An 18,165-nucleotide genomic window follows, 5' to 3' on the forward strand; every position below is an offset into this window, starting at 1 on the left:
CACGGCACTTCTGGCTTCTTCACTCCCTCTTCCGGAGAGTTTTACCACAATTTGATACACCTTGAGACCACAAACGCTGATGTGCCCTGGGATCACAGATTTCACAGATTTTTTGGGTATAGTTTATAACTTTTATGTTGTTCTAAATCTATCATCTATCATCTATTCTGGGTGTAATTTTATTCTTGACCTCGTTTTTAGTGTTTCCTTTGGAGGGATTTTGACTCTGAATTCAAATAAATTAATGATTGCCTCATATTACACATACATAACAAACTGATGAATACATAGTTTTGAAACCAGAGCCCAGTAAAAACAGTTTGTTAGATATCATTACATTGATTTTAAAAATGATTGCGGGGTGGTCTGGAATTTAACCCCTGAGATGGACTGAATCAAATTAAAAGATACTACAGTTGCAGATAGTCAGCAACAAATGAAAACTAATTGCAGAACCCCGTTGACTGTGTGACATGACAAATCAGTAGCTTTTAGTCAAATTGCATGGTGTGCGGCTGGCTTCAAGGCTTGTGCAGTAGGGCAAAATTTGTTTATTACCGCTTAATGAAAACGCTTTTCGATGGCGCTTGCAGAAAAGACTTGAGAGGAATACATTTCATATAACCAAACAAATTAGCATATAACATTATAATCATTTTGATTTAGTCTTCAAACACTGAAAAGCAAATTACAGTAAATTAGATTGCAACATAGAATCTATGTCATATATATATATATATATATATATGTGTGTGTATGACATACATCATTATTCCACAAGTGCATCTTCCTCGCAAATGGAGTATAAATTAATAAATAAATAAACAGGCTTAACATCTGAGCATCTAAGCATACACATTACAACTCTTTGTTTTATGTTTATTTTTCCAGGGGTTTATAAACTACAGGGGAAATCTAGTATTCACTACTAACAACAAAATCTACAATGTAACATAGTCACCATGGATAAATAGCCAGATGAATGGAGGCTGTTTTGGGGAGGTGAGCGAGGGAGATTTAAACCTAAATCTTAGGGCAGCATTTAAAAGAAGACAGAGTTTACTGAGCAGCATTCTGGTGCGTTTTCAAAGATGAAAACAAAGACATTTACAAAATCACTAGTGGGTGCTTATCTTTCAAATAAACATAGGAAATGATTGTAGTCTGGCTGAAATAATACTGTACAAAAATAAGGTACTATTATCCACAATTGTTTTTGTATTTCTTTCCCATCAAAAGTAATGATAGTAGTACTCAGTAACGATTACTCACCTGGCAATAAGTAGTCAAAAACATACGGCTACAAGTTCATTCATTCAAATGGTTTTGACATAACTGGGCTTTAGTCTCTTGCTCTAATGCAGGAGAGAGGTTATTTGCCTGACCCAGCCTGGCTTGTGACTTGTATCTTAATGCTGTTCAGAGAAGGTTTCCGCTTTCAAAAATATACGACAAAAATTTTGAAAGGTATAGTTTGGGGTCATTATAGCAAACCATTTACAAATGTGGATTGTGACAATAATGTGTCAAAGATCACCTCATTCTTTCAGTTTTTACCGGACTGTACAAGACGTAATTGATTTTCGTAACAGTCGATGTCTACCACACCCAAATGAAAACTGTGACTACAAAACCATCATTTAAGACGAGTTCTTATAAACTAACTTATGGTCTTATGGTACTCCCATCTCCAAAAATACTAATGCATCTGTGCTACTGCTGTCACTAGTTATTATAATTTATTTTAATGTGTGTGTGTGTGTGTGCGTTTAGACAAAAAAAAAAAGAAGAATTTGTTAGAAGACTTGGGCCCTACCTGATACAGGTTTTTTAACTTCCAAAGAGAGTGTCGTTGGAAGATTATGCATGAGTTCACATAATTCCTGGTATCCACAGGAGCTCACCAGTTTCTCAGCAATGGTTACAATCTCATCACCTGGACACAAGACTCCTTTTGATTCCTGTAAGCAAGACAGTAAGGATTACACTTCTCATTACAAAGCAAATCATTACAGTCACACAAAAAAATGACTGTACAAATTGTGGAGCTGCATTACAAATTGCACCTGCCTTTGACCATTTCCCAGTCTTTAGTTTCCAAATCTGGTTGTACAGTATGGAGCGTTACTTCACTGGGTTGGTTCTGTGTCACGTCTTTATCATAGCTCTTACTTTATCTGTTGTTTTATCATAGCTTGTTACAATAATGTTGCAGTAACAAACTGCAACATTATTATTATTATTATTATTTGTGTTTTTGTTTTTTTTACATATTTGGCCAATAAAGATGATTCAGAATCTTTTATAGCTGGTTCAAAATTGGGAGTGAGCTGATGAATGCCCCAAAGGGGAGTTGGTTCAGGTACAATTTCTAGAAATCTTCAAATTGGTTCACGAGCTGTCATTTCAAAACAAAATAGCTGACATCCTTTTTACTTTTGGGAAAGGCATGGCCATTATTGAGCCAAATTTGATCAGTACTAATTCCATTTGCAACCCAAAATGAGATCTAATTTACTGTTATAGTTTGACTAAATTTTTGACTTTTTATTGTGATTTGATCTTCACTGAAAAATCCAAAGTCAGGCTGGTGAGTTAGATAAAATAAAATGCATCACACTCAGTGCCCAGCTACAAAGATTAAATAATAATAATAAGAAGAAGAAGAAGAACAGACTGTTTATAAAACAACTGCTTTTTTATTTATTCAATTGTTTCGTTCCTTTTTTTTTTTCAAAAACAAATTTTAAATGTGAAGTCTACATTAACAGGTGTTAAAATTATACAATTAACTAATTCAAACCCCCAAAAACTTATAAATATGTTTATTAATACTTTGTCCTGCGCTCCCAAAAATTTATTTATTTGTTTTTTTATGTGTTTTTTTGCTAGAGCAGTGGTGGGCAAACTCGGTCCTCGAGTGCCGGAGTCCTGCAGGTTTTGGAGGCTCTTCCAACACAAGCTGATAACAATCACCAGGATCGTTATCAGGCTTATCAGGCTGTGTTGGAGAAGGGAGACATCCAAAACCTGCATGACTCCGGCCCTTGAGGACCAAGTTTGCCCATTCCTGGGCTAGAGCATACAGAAGCGGTTGCTTAAAGCAATGGTAGTTATTACCAAAAACGACCAGCAGGTGGCAGCACAGTATAAGATCATATGTAGTATAAGTATAAGTCAATGGCTATGTTGCAACAAGCTCATTTTCCCAGTGTTTTCAACAGGTTTGGGAATAATGATGAAACTTAGCTATATTCTAATGCTAATTGCTGCAAAATGGAAACAGATCCAAATATATATTTTTTTCCTGATGAAAGAAGCGACTCTTGGGTTCCATGTTTTTATAGCAATAGAACAGAATAGTCTGTGGACCTTGCAAAATCAGTCAAAATCCAGTAAAATGGCCGGGAGCGAAGGGGATTGCTTCAGTGAAACTGGCTGGGAGTGTATGAGTTACCCTTTCTGCCGCACCTCCAGGCTTTAATCCATTGATGACCACTTTTAGAGGGGAAGACATGATCTCCAGGTCCAGCCCAAAAGATTCATCCTTCTTTCTAGTCAGAGTTACAGTCTCAAAAGTACAAACACCCAAAAGCTCACTTGTACCTCCCTTCGTACAGTGCTGATTGCTTATCAATCCACTTGGATTCAGTGATTTTTTCACACACAGTGTACTATTAAACTGGAATGGGTTTGCACTTGATGGAGGCCCAGTAGCATTGGGGTTTTGCTGCTCAGTGAAGTTTGGAGCTTCAACACACAACACATTTTTCACCAGTGTCGCTGCTTTATCTTCAGTCTTAGGGTGATGTTTCGACACCAAATGTTCATCTTTTTCCGTTGCTTTGTGCTTTGAAAGGCAATGGATAGGGATAAAGTGTGACTCTGAAGCGGGTTTTTCATAGTCATTTGCATAGCCTTCTTTATATTCGTTGCAACTGCTATATAGTGGTGCTGTCGTGCTAACACGTGTCTGTAATTCCCCCCAATTGTTACGATTATCTGGATCCAGTGATAATGCAGCAACTCCAGTTGTTGAGTCCTCGTCATTTCTCAGATGATCCTCATAATGTATTATCCTTCGCTGATGAAGAAGTGGACTCCGCGCCGAGGTGGGATTGGGCGCAGCAGTGGGCAGGCCGACTGCATCCTCAGGTGCGCAGGTTTTGTCTTGTGATGCATTATACATTGCATCGTATTCCACTTCAATTCCAGTGGGGGTTCCTAAGAACAAGTATCTTAATATTAAAATAGTGCTTAAAATTGAAATTGTCACACAAATTTATGTTTAGCTAAGTCATTTGGGGGGGCTGCTTTAAAGCTTTACACTTGCAGTTCAAAGTTCAAAGCAAACACTGAACAAAAACATGAAGCAGTGAAAAATTAAGCATGTGCTAAATTTGTCTCCAAGCAAAAGCATAACTCTACTGTGTGACACTGGAAGTAGCAGTGAGCCATTTGTCACAACAGCTTTTGTTTCCAAGAGCATTCATTTTGAAGCTTTCATTGTTTCCTTCTCTCAATGATAGTAAGATTAGCATTAGTGGCATTTAAAAATGTCTTGCACAACTTGGGAACTGGTTGCACAGTTGGCATTTGTACAAACGGCCAGAAGAAGTTTGTCCTGTGACTACAAGAGCAATGCTTTGGACATGCAGCCCGGACGAAGGGGCATTAATTTGTTGTTGTGAGAATTGCTACGGTTTCTACCTAACCAGGGATGAGGAACATATGGTTTAGGCTGAAAATCTTAATTTGGCAAGATCGCCTAAATGTTGTGCTCCTTTCATTTTGTGGACAGAAAGCCCACAGAGCAACAAGCGCAATTGGTGCTTGCGTTTCAACAAACCACTGATGAAGATTTGATGGGTGCCACATAAAAATTTATAGCAGTGTCACAAGAGCACAAGCTATGATGTAATGTACTGTATGTGGGGGACACAACACTTAAGTATTAGCCTAGGGTGACCACATATTCAAAATTAAAAACTGGAACGCTCCTACCCAGCTACATTAGTAGAAAGCCAGGTTGTGATGTTATCTCTTTTATGTTGCGACAACTGTTTCCACATGATGGACCTTTTTCACAAAAATCAGAAATGCTACTGTAGACTTGCTTGTTGCCCTTTCCTGATAATAAAATGTGGTGCTTCCTCCGGCCAACTTGCTCAAATCTACTTCTTCTTTAGTTCCATCTCGCAGGCAAAGGAATGAAATGAAAGGTAAGGCTTCTTTAATAAAGTTTAAAACGCAAAAAGAACATCCCAGTACGAAACAGCGGCTTTTATTTTTCGCCTGATCCGTTGTTACAATTGCTTTGAGCTACACCGGAAGTCGCGATCTACAACAATGACATATTTGCGGCCACAAAATGTGCAAGTGTGAAAAAAGTCCATTCAAGTCTGTAACTCATAGAAAATGGACTCCTGCAAACAGTTACCATGAGAACAAAACATTGGTTCTGGAAGTCATGCCCATAATTCATAAAAGGCTCATGGGGTGCCAGGAATAAGTGAAGTGCACTGTAAATCTTGACTGCACAGTGCATTATGGGTAGCGGCGTGGTGCATTGCGGGTAGGCTAAACTACCATACGGTCATTGAAAATGAATTGGATCCAATAGAATGAGCTCTGATTTCTAACATTCCAACCGCTGGAAAGTTGCTGTTTTTTATTTAATGTATTTTAAACATGCATAGCATGTGGTTTACTGATTTTGGGGGTTGACTTGCAAGTTTTAAGGTGTACAGTTACGCAAAGACTGTCACCACTCTAATCTCCGCCATTCAAATGACGGTTAGTTGGTAGCCTCGCTTTTTTTTTTTTTTACGCATGCGCAAACGTAATGCGCACTTCGCTTATAAGGTGGATACGGATGTTTTTCCACCTCATTGTTAATTGAGATTATTTTCACAATTCAGGACTGAAATGGAGACTTATCTCATTTTGACCACGGACTTTACCTGTCACATTTTTTAGTCTGCACTCTACTGAATAATACCTCTTTTTTAAAAATTATTATCAAAAGAAAAAAAAAGGGGTTTAGCCATTTTACCTGGAGGCTGTGATGCAACGTCATTGGTGGAGATTTTGCCACTTTGTTGATGTGCTGCCTCATCTGTACTTGAGCCCAGTGATTTCGTCAGGAATTGGTGGCTGGAAATATCCGGTGAGAAGTATTGTGATAACTCTTTCTCTGAGCTTAGAGAACCCTGCTGAATTCATTGAGGAAAAAAAAGATCAAATGAACAACACAATATTTACTATTTGTCTTCAAAAATTTCCAACTTTCAAAACTATACATCTGAAAAACTCAATGCATATACTTTAAACATTTGACATTATTACCATATGGTAGTTTTGTGTGCATGATTCTAAAGATGAAGTAGGGATTTTTTATTTTTTGCAAAAATAAATAAATAAGATCACAAATCGAGGGGGGCAATGGGGGGTGGGGGTTATTAAACGGGGGTAAATAAGAAACAACAACAAAAAATCACATTGTTTAAATGATTACCAGTACCTACTCACAAAACATTGTTGCACACAAAGTGCTGTACATGGAGTAAAAATCAAAGTCATTCAATAAAGAGTCTAAACGACGCAGAGTTTGACAAAATTATATGAAAAGAGTGGGCAGACTTTTTGGAAATAAATGACTCTCCAGACCTATCGCAATCTCTTCTCTGGGAAGCTGAGAAAGCAGTAATTAGAGGTAAAATTATATCATATTCATCTTACAAAAAGAAACAGGATCAAAAATTAGAAAAAGACTTGGAAGACAAAATTAAACAACTGACGGATGAGTACGCAATAAACCCAAATAACCAAATATGGACTGACTTACAAAATACAAAAATATAGTTAGACGATATGCTAACTAAAAAGACAAGTTTATAATACAACAATTGAGATACAACAACTTTGAATATAATAACAAATCAGGTAAATTTCTTGCAAACCAACTTCAACGCAATCGGGAAAAATCTCTTATAACGGCTATTAAAAGTACAACTGGTGAATGCACACAATCCCCAGAAGAAATTAATCAAATTTTTTATAACTAGTATCGCAATCTATACTCAGAAACTAACTAGCATATTGAGGCATTCCTCAGTAGCTTAAATATACCTTAGTTAACTACTGAATATAAAGATATGTTAGATGCGCCACTTACTATAAACGAGTTGTACAGTGCTCTAGATAGTATGCCTAAGGGCAAAGCACCTGGCCCGGATGGTTATCCGGCTATATTTTTTAAGCACTTCTGGTTAATGCTTGCTCCACTATTCTTAAGAGTAGTAACAGAAATCAAAACTAATGGTTACATACGCCCACACATGAATACAGCAGCAATTAAACTTTTATTAAAGCCAGAAAAAGACCCCACCCTTCCATCAAGTTACCGTCCGATTTCACTAATTAAGACTGATATTAAAATTATCACTAAGGCTTTCACATCTAGACTAGAAACAGTAATCTCGACAATCATTCACAGCGACCAAACAGGCTTTATTAAAGATCGTCACTCTACTAATAATATTAGGAGGCTCTTTAACCTTATTAGCATGTCACAGCGGCATGATAAAAAGGCAGTTATTATATCATTGGATGCAGAAAAAGCTTTCAACAAAGTTAACTGGTCCTTCCTCTTTGCTGTTTTAAATAAATTTGGCTTTGGGAAATCATTTATCCCCTGGGTGTCAGTATTATATGATTCTCCTAAAGCTACAGTTACTACTAATGGGATTATATCTCAGAGTTTCAGTCTACAGAGAGGCACAAGACAGGGATGCCCACTGTCCCCTTTATTATTTGCAATATTTATTGAGCCACTTGCATTCACCATACGCCTAGAAAGAAGGATTCAAGGAATTCACTCTGGGGTAACAGAACATAAAATGAATCTATATGCCGATGATATTTTACTTTATTTAGAAAAGCCTGCTATTTCGTTAGGGGAAGTATTTAACTTAATAACTAAATTCTCACAGTTATCAGATTATTCTATTAACTGGACAAAATCAACACTTCTACCTATTACAGAAAATTCATGGAACCCTGCAAGCCAGGACCCACAGTACTCATTTCCTATAGGTAATTTAAAATACTTAGGCATAAAAATCTCACCTAAATTAACTGATTTAATTCATTTAAACTTTTCTCCACTTCTGGATAACATTTATAGTGACTTGGAGCGCTGGAATAATCTTCCTATTTCTCTAATAGGACGAATAGCCACCATTAAAATGAAATTTTTACCCAAAACTATTTTTTCTCAATGATTCCATTTAAACCTACGGCTAACTGGTTCCAGTTGTTGGACTCAGCCGTTACAAAATTTTACTGGAATAAAAAAAAAAAGCAAAGATTATTCTATCTACTCTTCAGAAAAGTAAATCCAAAGGTGGTCTAGAGGCACCAAATTTTATGCACTACTATATAGCTAACCAGCTACAATATATCATTCTATGGGCACAACCCAACAGAGATACTAACTGTTGGCTGGAACTAGAACAGATGGATTGTAATAACCTCAGACTTCTAGATTTACTCATTACAACATCAATTAAGCGACATAATTGTTTTAAAAACCCAATGATTTCCGCCACCCTGACTGCCTGGTGGAAGGCACTAGAAATTACAAAAGCCCAAGTGGAGCCCTGTGGGCTTTCTCCTCTATGGCATAACCCCGACTTTCAATTTAACAACCAATCGTTTTATTTAGGTGTGTGGGAGCAGAAAGGAATTACACATCTCCACCATCTCTTCTCAGATATGTTTATATCATATACATCCTTGCTCCAAAAATACAAAATAAAAAACGGAATTTTTTTACATTATCTGCAAGTTAAAAGTATGATAAAGAAACAAATTCCTACACTTCGGGGTACGCTCCAACCACCTGTTTTAGCTAAAGATATTACCAAGCTTTCTCCGACAACAACAAAAAAACTCTCAAAAATATATGTTACTTTCATATACTGATAAAATGTCTTTACCAATCTCGAAATGGGAGACAGACTTGTCTTTAGCTCCGGAATCTGACTTTTGGATTCAAGTTTGTGAAAACGTATTTAAAATGACAAAACACACAAATTACAACTTATCCAATATAAAATTAATCATAGAACATACATTATTCAATATATGATGAAGAAAATGGGACTCTCAGACTCCGACATTTGTCTCCAGTGTTTACAAAACACTACAGACACTTATTTTCATGCTTTATGGTTATGCACTCCGGTTATGTATTTCTGGACTTAAGTCTTAGAAAAACTTTCCGCTATCTTGGACTGTAGGATACCTTTATCTCCAAACTTGTGTTTGCTAGGTGACCTAACAACAACTGACTTACCACATAAACAATTTCAATCTACACTTGTAGCCCTTAGTATCGCAAAAAAAAACAATTCTTGTTAACAAGAAAAATAAACAAACTCTGAATATCGACCAATGGTCTAACCTCCTTATCAATCACATTTTAATGGAAAAAATATCTGCCTTAAATAAAAACCAAATATAAAAATTTATAGAAACATGGTCTACGTATATAGAATATTTTAACCTAATTCTGGTTACTTAATTCTGCCTGTTAGCGAGCGCCACCACATCACGATAACTTACATTGATGTTTCGGTATTTGGCAATATGTAACTACTGGTTGTGTTTTTATAGTCAGGAACCCAGTTGCTGCCAACAGGATCGAGCAGATTCACCTCCAATGGGCACCAAGGGTTAATATTCGGATTCACTGCATGCCAGTGGGTTAATTCTTCGCCCTCTCCGCTCCGGCCTCTCTTCGGCGCCAATGCCTGGGTGCGGGGTATCCCCGGGATCTGGGGGTCGGGGGCGGCTGGGGCTGGGTTAGGGTGGATGGCGGGGGTGGATGGGGGTGCGAGGGAGTCGTGGGGGAAGCGGGGGCTGTGGACCGGTGGGGTGCCTGGCGGGCCTGCAGTGCCCCGTCCTGCTGCGTTGGGTTGGGGGCGCTCCTGCTCCTGGGTTTGCTCTCCGGCCGGTGGCCCCTGCGGGGCCCGGGGGTCGTCCTTTGGCGCTGCCGTGGCCTGGAGGGCCCTGAGGTGTTGCGCTTGCTCTGTCCTGGCAGGGGTCGACGGCTCCCCTCTTTGGTGGAGATTTTCATGCATGCCAGATCCACCACACCAGCATCTATCGAAACTCAGACACAATCTGCTTCTTCCTCAGGTCATTGAATCGGTGAAGGCTGGTGTCTGTGGATCTCACTCTGCTTCGTCTGTCCTTCCTTCCTTTCCTCAGTCTCTCCTTTGGTCTCTTGAGGTCTCCCTGATTTGTTGGAATTTAGATGTCTCTGGGGTTGGTGAAGGACTCTGGTTGGTGGCCTGGTGGGTGGTGTCTGGTCGGTGCTGGATTTCACTTTCCTTTATTTTTCTTTGGTCCTTCCTCTGGTCTCCTGACGGCCTCACGACTCTGGCTGGAAGTGTTCAGTTTAGGTGAACGGTATGGGAATTTTTAATAGGTTTTAGGTGAACTAATGAATACACACACACTTGCACGCACGCACGCACATACACATACTCACCCACATACAGAAAAAAAGAGAGCAATGATGATGACGTCAAATCGGTAAAACTACCGAATGAACAATACTGAGCTCTCCAGAGGGGGAAAAAAATTAAATAATTGTGAACAAGTACGTAAAAAGATCGGATTATCAAAAAATCCGAATTGGGCATCATTCCCTGCAGTGTGAACGTACCCATTATGTTTCAATAAAGTTCCTCACATTGCCCTTCATTCCTGTCTCCTTGCCATGTTTCCCTGCATTTGGGTCCACCATCTTGCAACCACTCACACCTACTATGACAGTCAGAGAAAAATGCCCTCACACCAGCCATCTATAAGGGAACTTTACGCACATGTAACCATAAGTGATGTCACATCAACACAGAATGCACCTCCCAATTTTCATCTAACCAGAGAACATAATCGTGATTGTTTACTTTTGCTGACAAACTGGCTCAACAACCCCTGCGAGACGGCGCTACCTGCTTGAATGTGGATTTGGAGCGGTCCAGAACCGTCACCCAAAATCCTAAGTAACTACCCCCAGCATCTGGACCGCCCTTTTAGCCCACAGACATCCCTGGTGTGACGAAAGACCAAGACGCAGTACTCTTTCTGACAGAAAGCGTGTGGATAATTTTCATGAAATGGAAAAATGTATTCCCTTTGTTACAGGCTGCCTGTGAAAGATCTACAATGCCTGACCAAATGTTATTGTCCTGCCATGTGGAACCATCGCAGCCACTGTGATCATCACGTTGAAATGTTAAGTAATAACATTCATTGTTCAAGCATTAAAACACTTATCACTTGTTTAGATCACCCCACCTGCCAATAATTTAGCCAAACGTGAATACGCTGACAACATAAGCACATGATAAAACGACAAAGATTACGCCAAACAAAGCGTTTGTCATGTAGACCAAAAAGTTCAATTTTGGTCTCATCTGACCAGAACATCTTCTTCCACTCGTCAACGTGTCTCCTACATGGCTGCTGGCAAACTGCAGACGTGACTTCTTGTGGCTCACTTTTAAAAATGGCTTTCTCCTTGCGACCCTTCCACACAGGCCAGATTTGTGCAGTACTGTGCTCATGCTTGTTCTCTGGACAGATTCCCCTACCTCAGCCAATTGACTGATATGACTCATTCATTGAAATTGTAAATCCCTGGATATGTTCTGCCTGTATCCAATTTAAGCCTGCAAGAATGTCCACCTTAACTTGTGAAGCACTTTGTAGCTCGAGTCTGCGAAAAAGTGCTAGAGAAAGAAATGTTGCTTGCTTGCCCAAAGAGCCTAAATGAATACTTACCCTACTGGCCGGCTCAAGAAATCGCTTCATGGTCCAGCTGAGGGCAGGTGATCCATCTCTATTACAGGAAAAGCCTGACAATTACAACACTATGTCAGAAAAAATGGACATGATATCTACAGGAGCATTTATGACAATTAAGTTTTTTTAAGGGTGCAAGACAGTATTAAAGGACAGAGATGTAAGTTTAGGTTAAGGTAACAATCAGGTAACAGACCTTGGGAATGAGATGAATGTCGACTCTTATTCATTTTGCCCTTGTGTGTGGATTGAGTTATGAAATGATCCATTTCTTGTTCTGATACCTGAGAAAACACATTTGATTGAGGCATTGCTTTGGCTATGCTCTGTTTGCCAAGCAAAATTATGCTGATTTGGGTAGTCTAAACATGCGTGAAAGTTCATGAAATTTGCACAATTTACCACATCCGGCAGGAGAAAAAAAATCATATGTATAGGTTTATTGTGCCATTTAAAAAAAATAAAATTATAATGTGTCAGTACTTCAAAGTGCATGTACCCATACGTGACCAGAGTGGGCCTTTTATAGCTGCTTTATCCAGGTGGCAGTAATGTGCCTAAATTAGTAGCCAGCCGCCATGTGCGTTTGTTTACATATGTCAGTAATATTCACTCGCGCCACATTTAGCGTCTCCTGTCAAATAGATGCAAATAGATTTGAGTCGGCACTCACGAACGCAACACACACACACGCACGCGCGCGCGCACGCACGCACGCACGCACGCACGCACGCACACACACACACACACACACACACACACACACACACACACACACACACTAAGAGTGGACTAGTGGAGGTAATGGGCTAACATAGCTATCTCTACGGCGCTCTTTTCGTACTATTTCATTGCTTTTGGATGAATGGATGAATGTTTTTGTGCTATCGTTATTGCCAGGAGCTTAAAGAGACTGATGACCGGCATGAGACCGTTTAGAGCAGCCACAGTAATGAAGCTTGTGCATCTGATGCACATCAAGTCTTACGTGATGCCATCACGTAAGACTTATTCAACTTTTTCTTTATTTTAGGAGAGGATAGACCTTTGAACGAACTTTGTTGAGCCCATTTATTACATTAGAAAACCACAAACCAAAAAAATAAAAGTAAAAAGAAACATAAAAGTACGGATACTAAAAACAATTATCTTGTCCAATGCAGTCAGTCCCAAATGTACTTTGTGTGAAATCTGAGCTTTTTTAATGAAACAGAATGTTTGAAGGGAGCCATCCTGCTTACTATACATACAGTGCTGACCTGGCATATATAAGATTTATTTAAAAAATAAAATTAATACACACTAACAATAATAATAATGATGATAAGATGGATAACATCTGACAATAAAGATAAGCTTTTTCTTTCTTTCTTTCTTTCTTTCGGAAAACCATTTAAAATAAACGTTGAGTACTTTTATGTGCATCTGTATCTGCATCTTAAAAGTTCTAAATGACACTATGTTGGTCAAACTGTTACCTTCATTACTGTCTGCTAAAATAAATGAAAGAAAAAAAAAATGAAATTTCAGCTTTTTGAACTTTTTGTTTTCCCTGTTATATCGAACTCGTACAGAACCGTGACCCAAAACCGAGGTATGTACCGAACCGTGACTTCTGTGAACCGTTACACCCCTAAAGTCCAGGCTATAATGTGCAATATGAATATGAGTGCACTGCAGATATGATCGAAGCCCTGTGCAAACTCTTTAACACGTCAGCGGGCAAGGACTTTTACAGTTGGATCTTCAAACGGCTTGCAATGTCACCAAAAGGTACAATACTTGTGGATTTAGGAGCCCTTAGATCCTTCTTTGTTGTTAAAAATTAAATCGGAAGTTGCAAGACACCGTTCTTCATCGTCCTCTTATTCGAAGTGTTAAAAATGTCAAAATTTAAATTAAGAAGAAGAAGACGAAGAAGAAGAAAAGTAGGTGTCATGGTGTCATACTTGTGTAGTGAACATCGTCCAGTTGCTAATTTTTGCAACCACATCAAAGACAAATCAACTTCTTCCTTTGTCCTTCACTGAAAATAAGAGCAGTTGGAAAACATTAAAGAAGAGATAGAAATACAAAACTGGTTGTTGACAATTACAACACGGACCGATCACGAATGCCTGGTATAGACATAAACAGCAAGCCTCGCCTAGTACTGTATAAAACTATTTGCGACGATCGAAGCGCTGATCGGAAGCTAGATGCCAATGCTATCTATTCTATACTATACTATCATGTCAATGATCAGCAAACTTTTAATATGTAAAAATAAAAAAAGCTTGCTACCGTTAACTGCCGTTACATGACGCACAAGAACAGCCCAGCTCAGCAATGCTGGTGACAAGAAATGTTTCTGAAAATAACTTGCTAATTTCTCAACCGATTTTCATGGAGCTTACTTTCTTGTCAATACCAACACGTGTATGGATGATGGATGAATGGATGGATGAATGGATGGTTTTGGTGACTTTGCCCATTCAAGCTGATCTGACGAGGTATGCTGATCTGAGAGAACACCGGCACCGGCGTCAAATCTACTGTATGTATTCAAATCTATGATGACGGTAAAGGCACTCTGTTCCCAGACTGTATTGTGTGGTGCAATATAGTTTAATTCATTTTTTCTTTAAGTTATGAGGACGTTAATCCTTGTCATGTATGTGTTTCTGTGTTACATATACTGTACATATTGAAATTGCATCTTAATGGGAAGCTGTCAGCCTTACATGCCTTTAGTTCCTGATCATAAAACGGCTGCAAGAGTAATGGCCGAGACCAGTATCAATCCTCGTTGCGAATACCGACACCTTGAAATATGGTCGGGTATCAGCCCAATACCGATACCTAGTTCTCAACCATCCCTATTGAAAAAGCACAGGCAAATAAATGCTGGCTTTACAGTTGCGCCTCTGATACAACAAATTGGCAAATAAGCATTGTTTAAATTGTAATTTTGAAGGAAGACTTCACAAAAAACAAAAATGGCATGATGAAAAAAACAACACACTTACTTTGGGATTAGGATGCCGACTAATAATGAGACTGACTGGTCCAGGGCTGCATTCACTGAGGATGGCGTAGGCTTCACTGAGGGCAGCAAAACGAAGACTGACTGAATCCACTTCCAGTATTTGATCCCCCCGACTTATGTGAGAAAGCAGAGGTGTGACAAAATTGGAAAGCATTATGATAATAGTGCTGTACAAACATAGATCAATATATACATAAAATGCAAATATTATACAGTGGATACAAGGAATTCAAATGGTTCAGTGGTCGAACAACTCGAAGATAAGAGTGAGGCAAAAGTAGCTTGGTCAGCTTGTCTGTGTAGTCCGAGAAGATGACCGCATGACCAATTGTAATCATTTATATGTGCTATGAAATTTATTCATCACAACGGATTAAAAATGTTTTAGAAATTAATAATAATCTCATAGATTTATTAATTTCTGGATAATTTTAATTATATATTAGAGAAGTTGTTTGAGGTTTTTTGTACTTTTCGGCCACTCTTTGGTCCCCAGAATGCACTGCAGCATGCAATACTGACCTTTTTCTCCTAAAGTCATTATCATTATCATTTAGTGTGTTTATGTTACCCATAGTTGGTTGCATTTTTACTGTCACGTTAAATTTAAGTTGCACATTGTTACTACGAATGACTGTGACTTAAAGTGTGAGTGAAATATTAAAATCCCTTATATAAAAGAGATAAATCTAAGATAAAATGCTCATGATCTAGTACGACGCGTGTATTGATTGTGGGCATCTTGGTACATACTGTACATGGTATGGTAGACCCTTTACCTTCTGTATGTTGGTAGGACTGTTATGATCTTAATCTCCTTCTCTAATGGAGATGAACAGGTGCAAGTGCTACTAATTGATATGAATTAAATAATTACAGCTTAACACTGATGAGGTGTGGTAAGGAAAGCATTGATATTGTTGGCCATCCCCGGTCTACACAATATACAGTGCCTTGCAAAAGTATTCACCCCCTTGAGTTTTTCAACATTTTGGCACGATACGCCCACAAACATAAATATATTTCATTGAAATTTTATGTAGAACCTAAACACAAAGTAGCACACAATCATGAAGTGAAACAATGTGGATATCTAATTTCAAACATATTTTACTTTGTTTTAAGTAGGGCAGAGGTGGGCAATCTCGGTCCTCGAGGGCCGAAGTCCTGCAGGTTTTGGAGGTTTCTCACTTCCAACACAAGCTGATTCCAATCAACAGGATCGTTATCAGGCTTATGCAGAGCTTGCTGATGAGCTGATTGTATATCAGCTGTGTTGGAGAGGGGCAACAGGCAAAACCTGCAGGACTCCGGCCCTCGATGCCCACCTCTGAAGTAGGGTGTGCCCCCTCTGAATTAATACCTTCATCAATAGGGTTACAAAGCGTTTGTCATGTAGGCCAAAAAGTTCAATTTTGGTCTCATCGGACCACCTTTTTCCACTTTTTCCACTTGTCAGTGATGTCTCCTAGATGGCTCCTGGCAAACTGCAGACGTGACTTATTGTGCCTTGCTTTTAGAAATGTTTTTCTTCCTGCCACCCTACTATACAGGCCAGATGTGTGCAGTACTCGGCTGATGCTTGTTCTATGGACAGATTGCCCTACCTCGGCTGTGGATCTTTGCAGTTCATTTAGAGTGATCAAAAAACCTCTTGGTTGTTTCTCTGATAAGAAACTTTGGAAGGTCGGCCTTGTCTTGTAGATTTGTGGTTGTTTGGTACTCCATCTACCTATGGATAATTGATTAAACAGAATACTCTATGATGTTCACAGCTTTTGAAATCTTTATGTACCCTTCTGCTTTATCCAAAACATTGACCCGGACCAGCCTGGTATGTTCATTAGTCTTCATAATGCTGACTAAAGATTAAGATTGCAGTTCACAAACGAACATTTCAGTCTCCCGATGTGCAAAACTGATAGAGACATATCCCAAGACTTGAAGCCGTAATTGCAGCAAAAGGGGGTTCTACAAAGTGTTAATTCTGAATACTTTTGCACACCCTACTTTTCAGTTTTTTAGTTAGTCTTATTGAGGACTATTTCTACTTTTTACCTTTTAATAGAGCTAATTTAGGTGACCAAAATTAAAAGTATGAAACTGCAGTAAACTCATTGTACAGTTTTTGAGCGAGAAGAAAGCTATTGCATATTAGACTGCGCTTTACATTTTAATTAAAATGAAAGGTGACAACTTTGGCATTCAGCTTTAAAATCAACCCAATATGGACCAAAATCACTAGCAATCTTAAATTGACGTAACTATTATGATACAAAACAAGTTAAACAATTAAACATCTAAATAGTTTGATAAAAAAAGAAGAAGAAAAAAAGGTCACATTCCTTGTGTCAAGCCACTCAAAGTCCCATTTTCATCGGGAATTAAATTTTGTATTACATTTGGAAATCAAGGTCAAGACCCAGAGTCGGACTGAGTAGTAAGCAGGCATACAATTCAAGTTGCTTGGTGTGTAAAGTTTTTACAGACAGGGGTTTGTGGTTGTGGGCGCCTAATAAGACAAAGCCTAATAATGACATCTTCAAAATAAAAAGGAAACAGAAGATAATCATTTTATCCATTTGACCCAAATTTCAGGTACCTACCTAATTTTTCTATGAAAAACCAGAAAACTGGGCCAGTTTGACAGAAGTTGTGTTTTAGGGGCACACAAACATTTGGGACCACTGAAACACTATAGCTACTCTTGTGGTATTGTGATATATATGGCATACTGTAAAGTAGTATTATGCTGAGGAAAGTGCACTTTTTGATATGGGCTGCTCCAGATTGACCTACTTCTCTGGGTGACCCTAAGGGTTATTGCGCAGCAACTTCCAAAACAATTTGTGTGTTGTCTCAAAGGTCGCTAAAACGTTGCAAAAATTTCGCAATTTGTCGGGTAAAATGAGAGAGACGACGTCCTCATAATTGGCGAATTCAACATTCACTACATTGGACAAAGTTTGCCTCAGTGGCATTTCACCTTAAGTGTAGCTACTGAAATCTTTCGCAAAATCATTACTCACTTAAAATTGTTTGAATGTGCACAAATTAAAAATCCAAACCAATCATGTCAAATGCATGGAATCTAAAGTTTTTTATACATTACCATATGTGTGGCACCTCAAAATGTTGCTTCACGATAAGAACACTAGGATTCGCAATTTTTCCGTTGCAGCAAGTTGGTACAGGACGTGCGTGATGGTCAATCACCAGGTGTGCGGGTATGAGTCACTACTGAGTCACTATTTGCT

At 38.7% G+C, this 18,165-nt stretch overlaps 1 protein-coding gene across 6 annotated transcripts in view; it reads right to left on the reverse strand.

Annotated features, from left to right (window-relative positions):
* pdzd2 (PDZ domain containing 2) overlaps nucleotides 1-18,165 on the reverse strand; it is a 111,503-nt gene that overhangs the window by 14,916 nt on the left and 78,422 nt on the right. For 4 of the 6 annotated variants that reach the window (XR_013293507.1, XM_077561871.1, XM_077561869.1 and 1 more), the window contains 6 exons: nucleotides 14,889-15,021; nucleotides 12,077-12,164; nucleotides 11,860-11,933; nucleotides 6,056-6,215; nucleotides 3,458-4,224; nucleotides 1,817-1,961 (listed from right to left, as the gene is read on the reverse strand). Coding sequence is in view for 5 of the 6 variants with exons in the window: in XM_077561871.1 (XP_077417997.1) it covers nucleotides 1,817-1,961; nucleotides 3,458-4,224; nucleotides 6,056-6,215; nucleotides 11,860-11,933; nucleotides 12,077-12,164; nucleotides 14,889-15,021 (1,367 nt within the window). In the remaining variant the exon portion in view is untranslated. The remainder of the gene's footprint in view (nucleotides 1-1,816; nucleotides 1,962-3,457; nucleotides 4,225-6,055; nucleotides 6,216-11,859; nucleotides 11,934-12,076; nucleotides 12,165-14,888; nucleotides 15,022-18,165) is intronic. The other 2 variants (XM_077561870.1, XM_077561872.1) reach the window with 2 other exon arrangements.

Source organism: Vanacampus margaritifer, chromosome 3 (assembly GCF_051991255.1).
Source record: "Vanacampus margaritifer isolate UIUO_Vmar chromosome 3, RoL_Vmar_1.0, whole genome shotgun sequence".
Lineage (NCBI taxonomy): Eukaryota > Metazoa > Chordata > Actinopteri > Syngnathiformes > Syngnathidae > Vanacampus > Vanacampus margaritifer.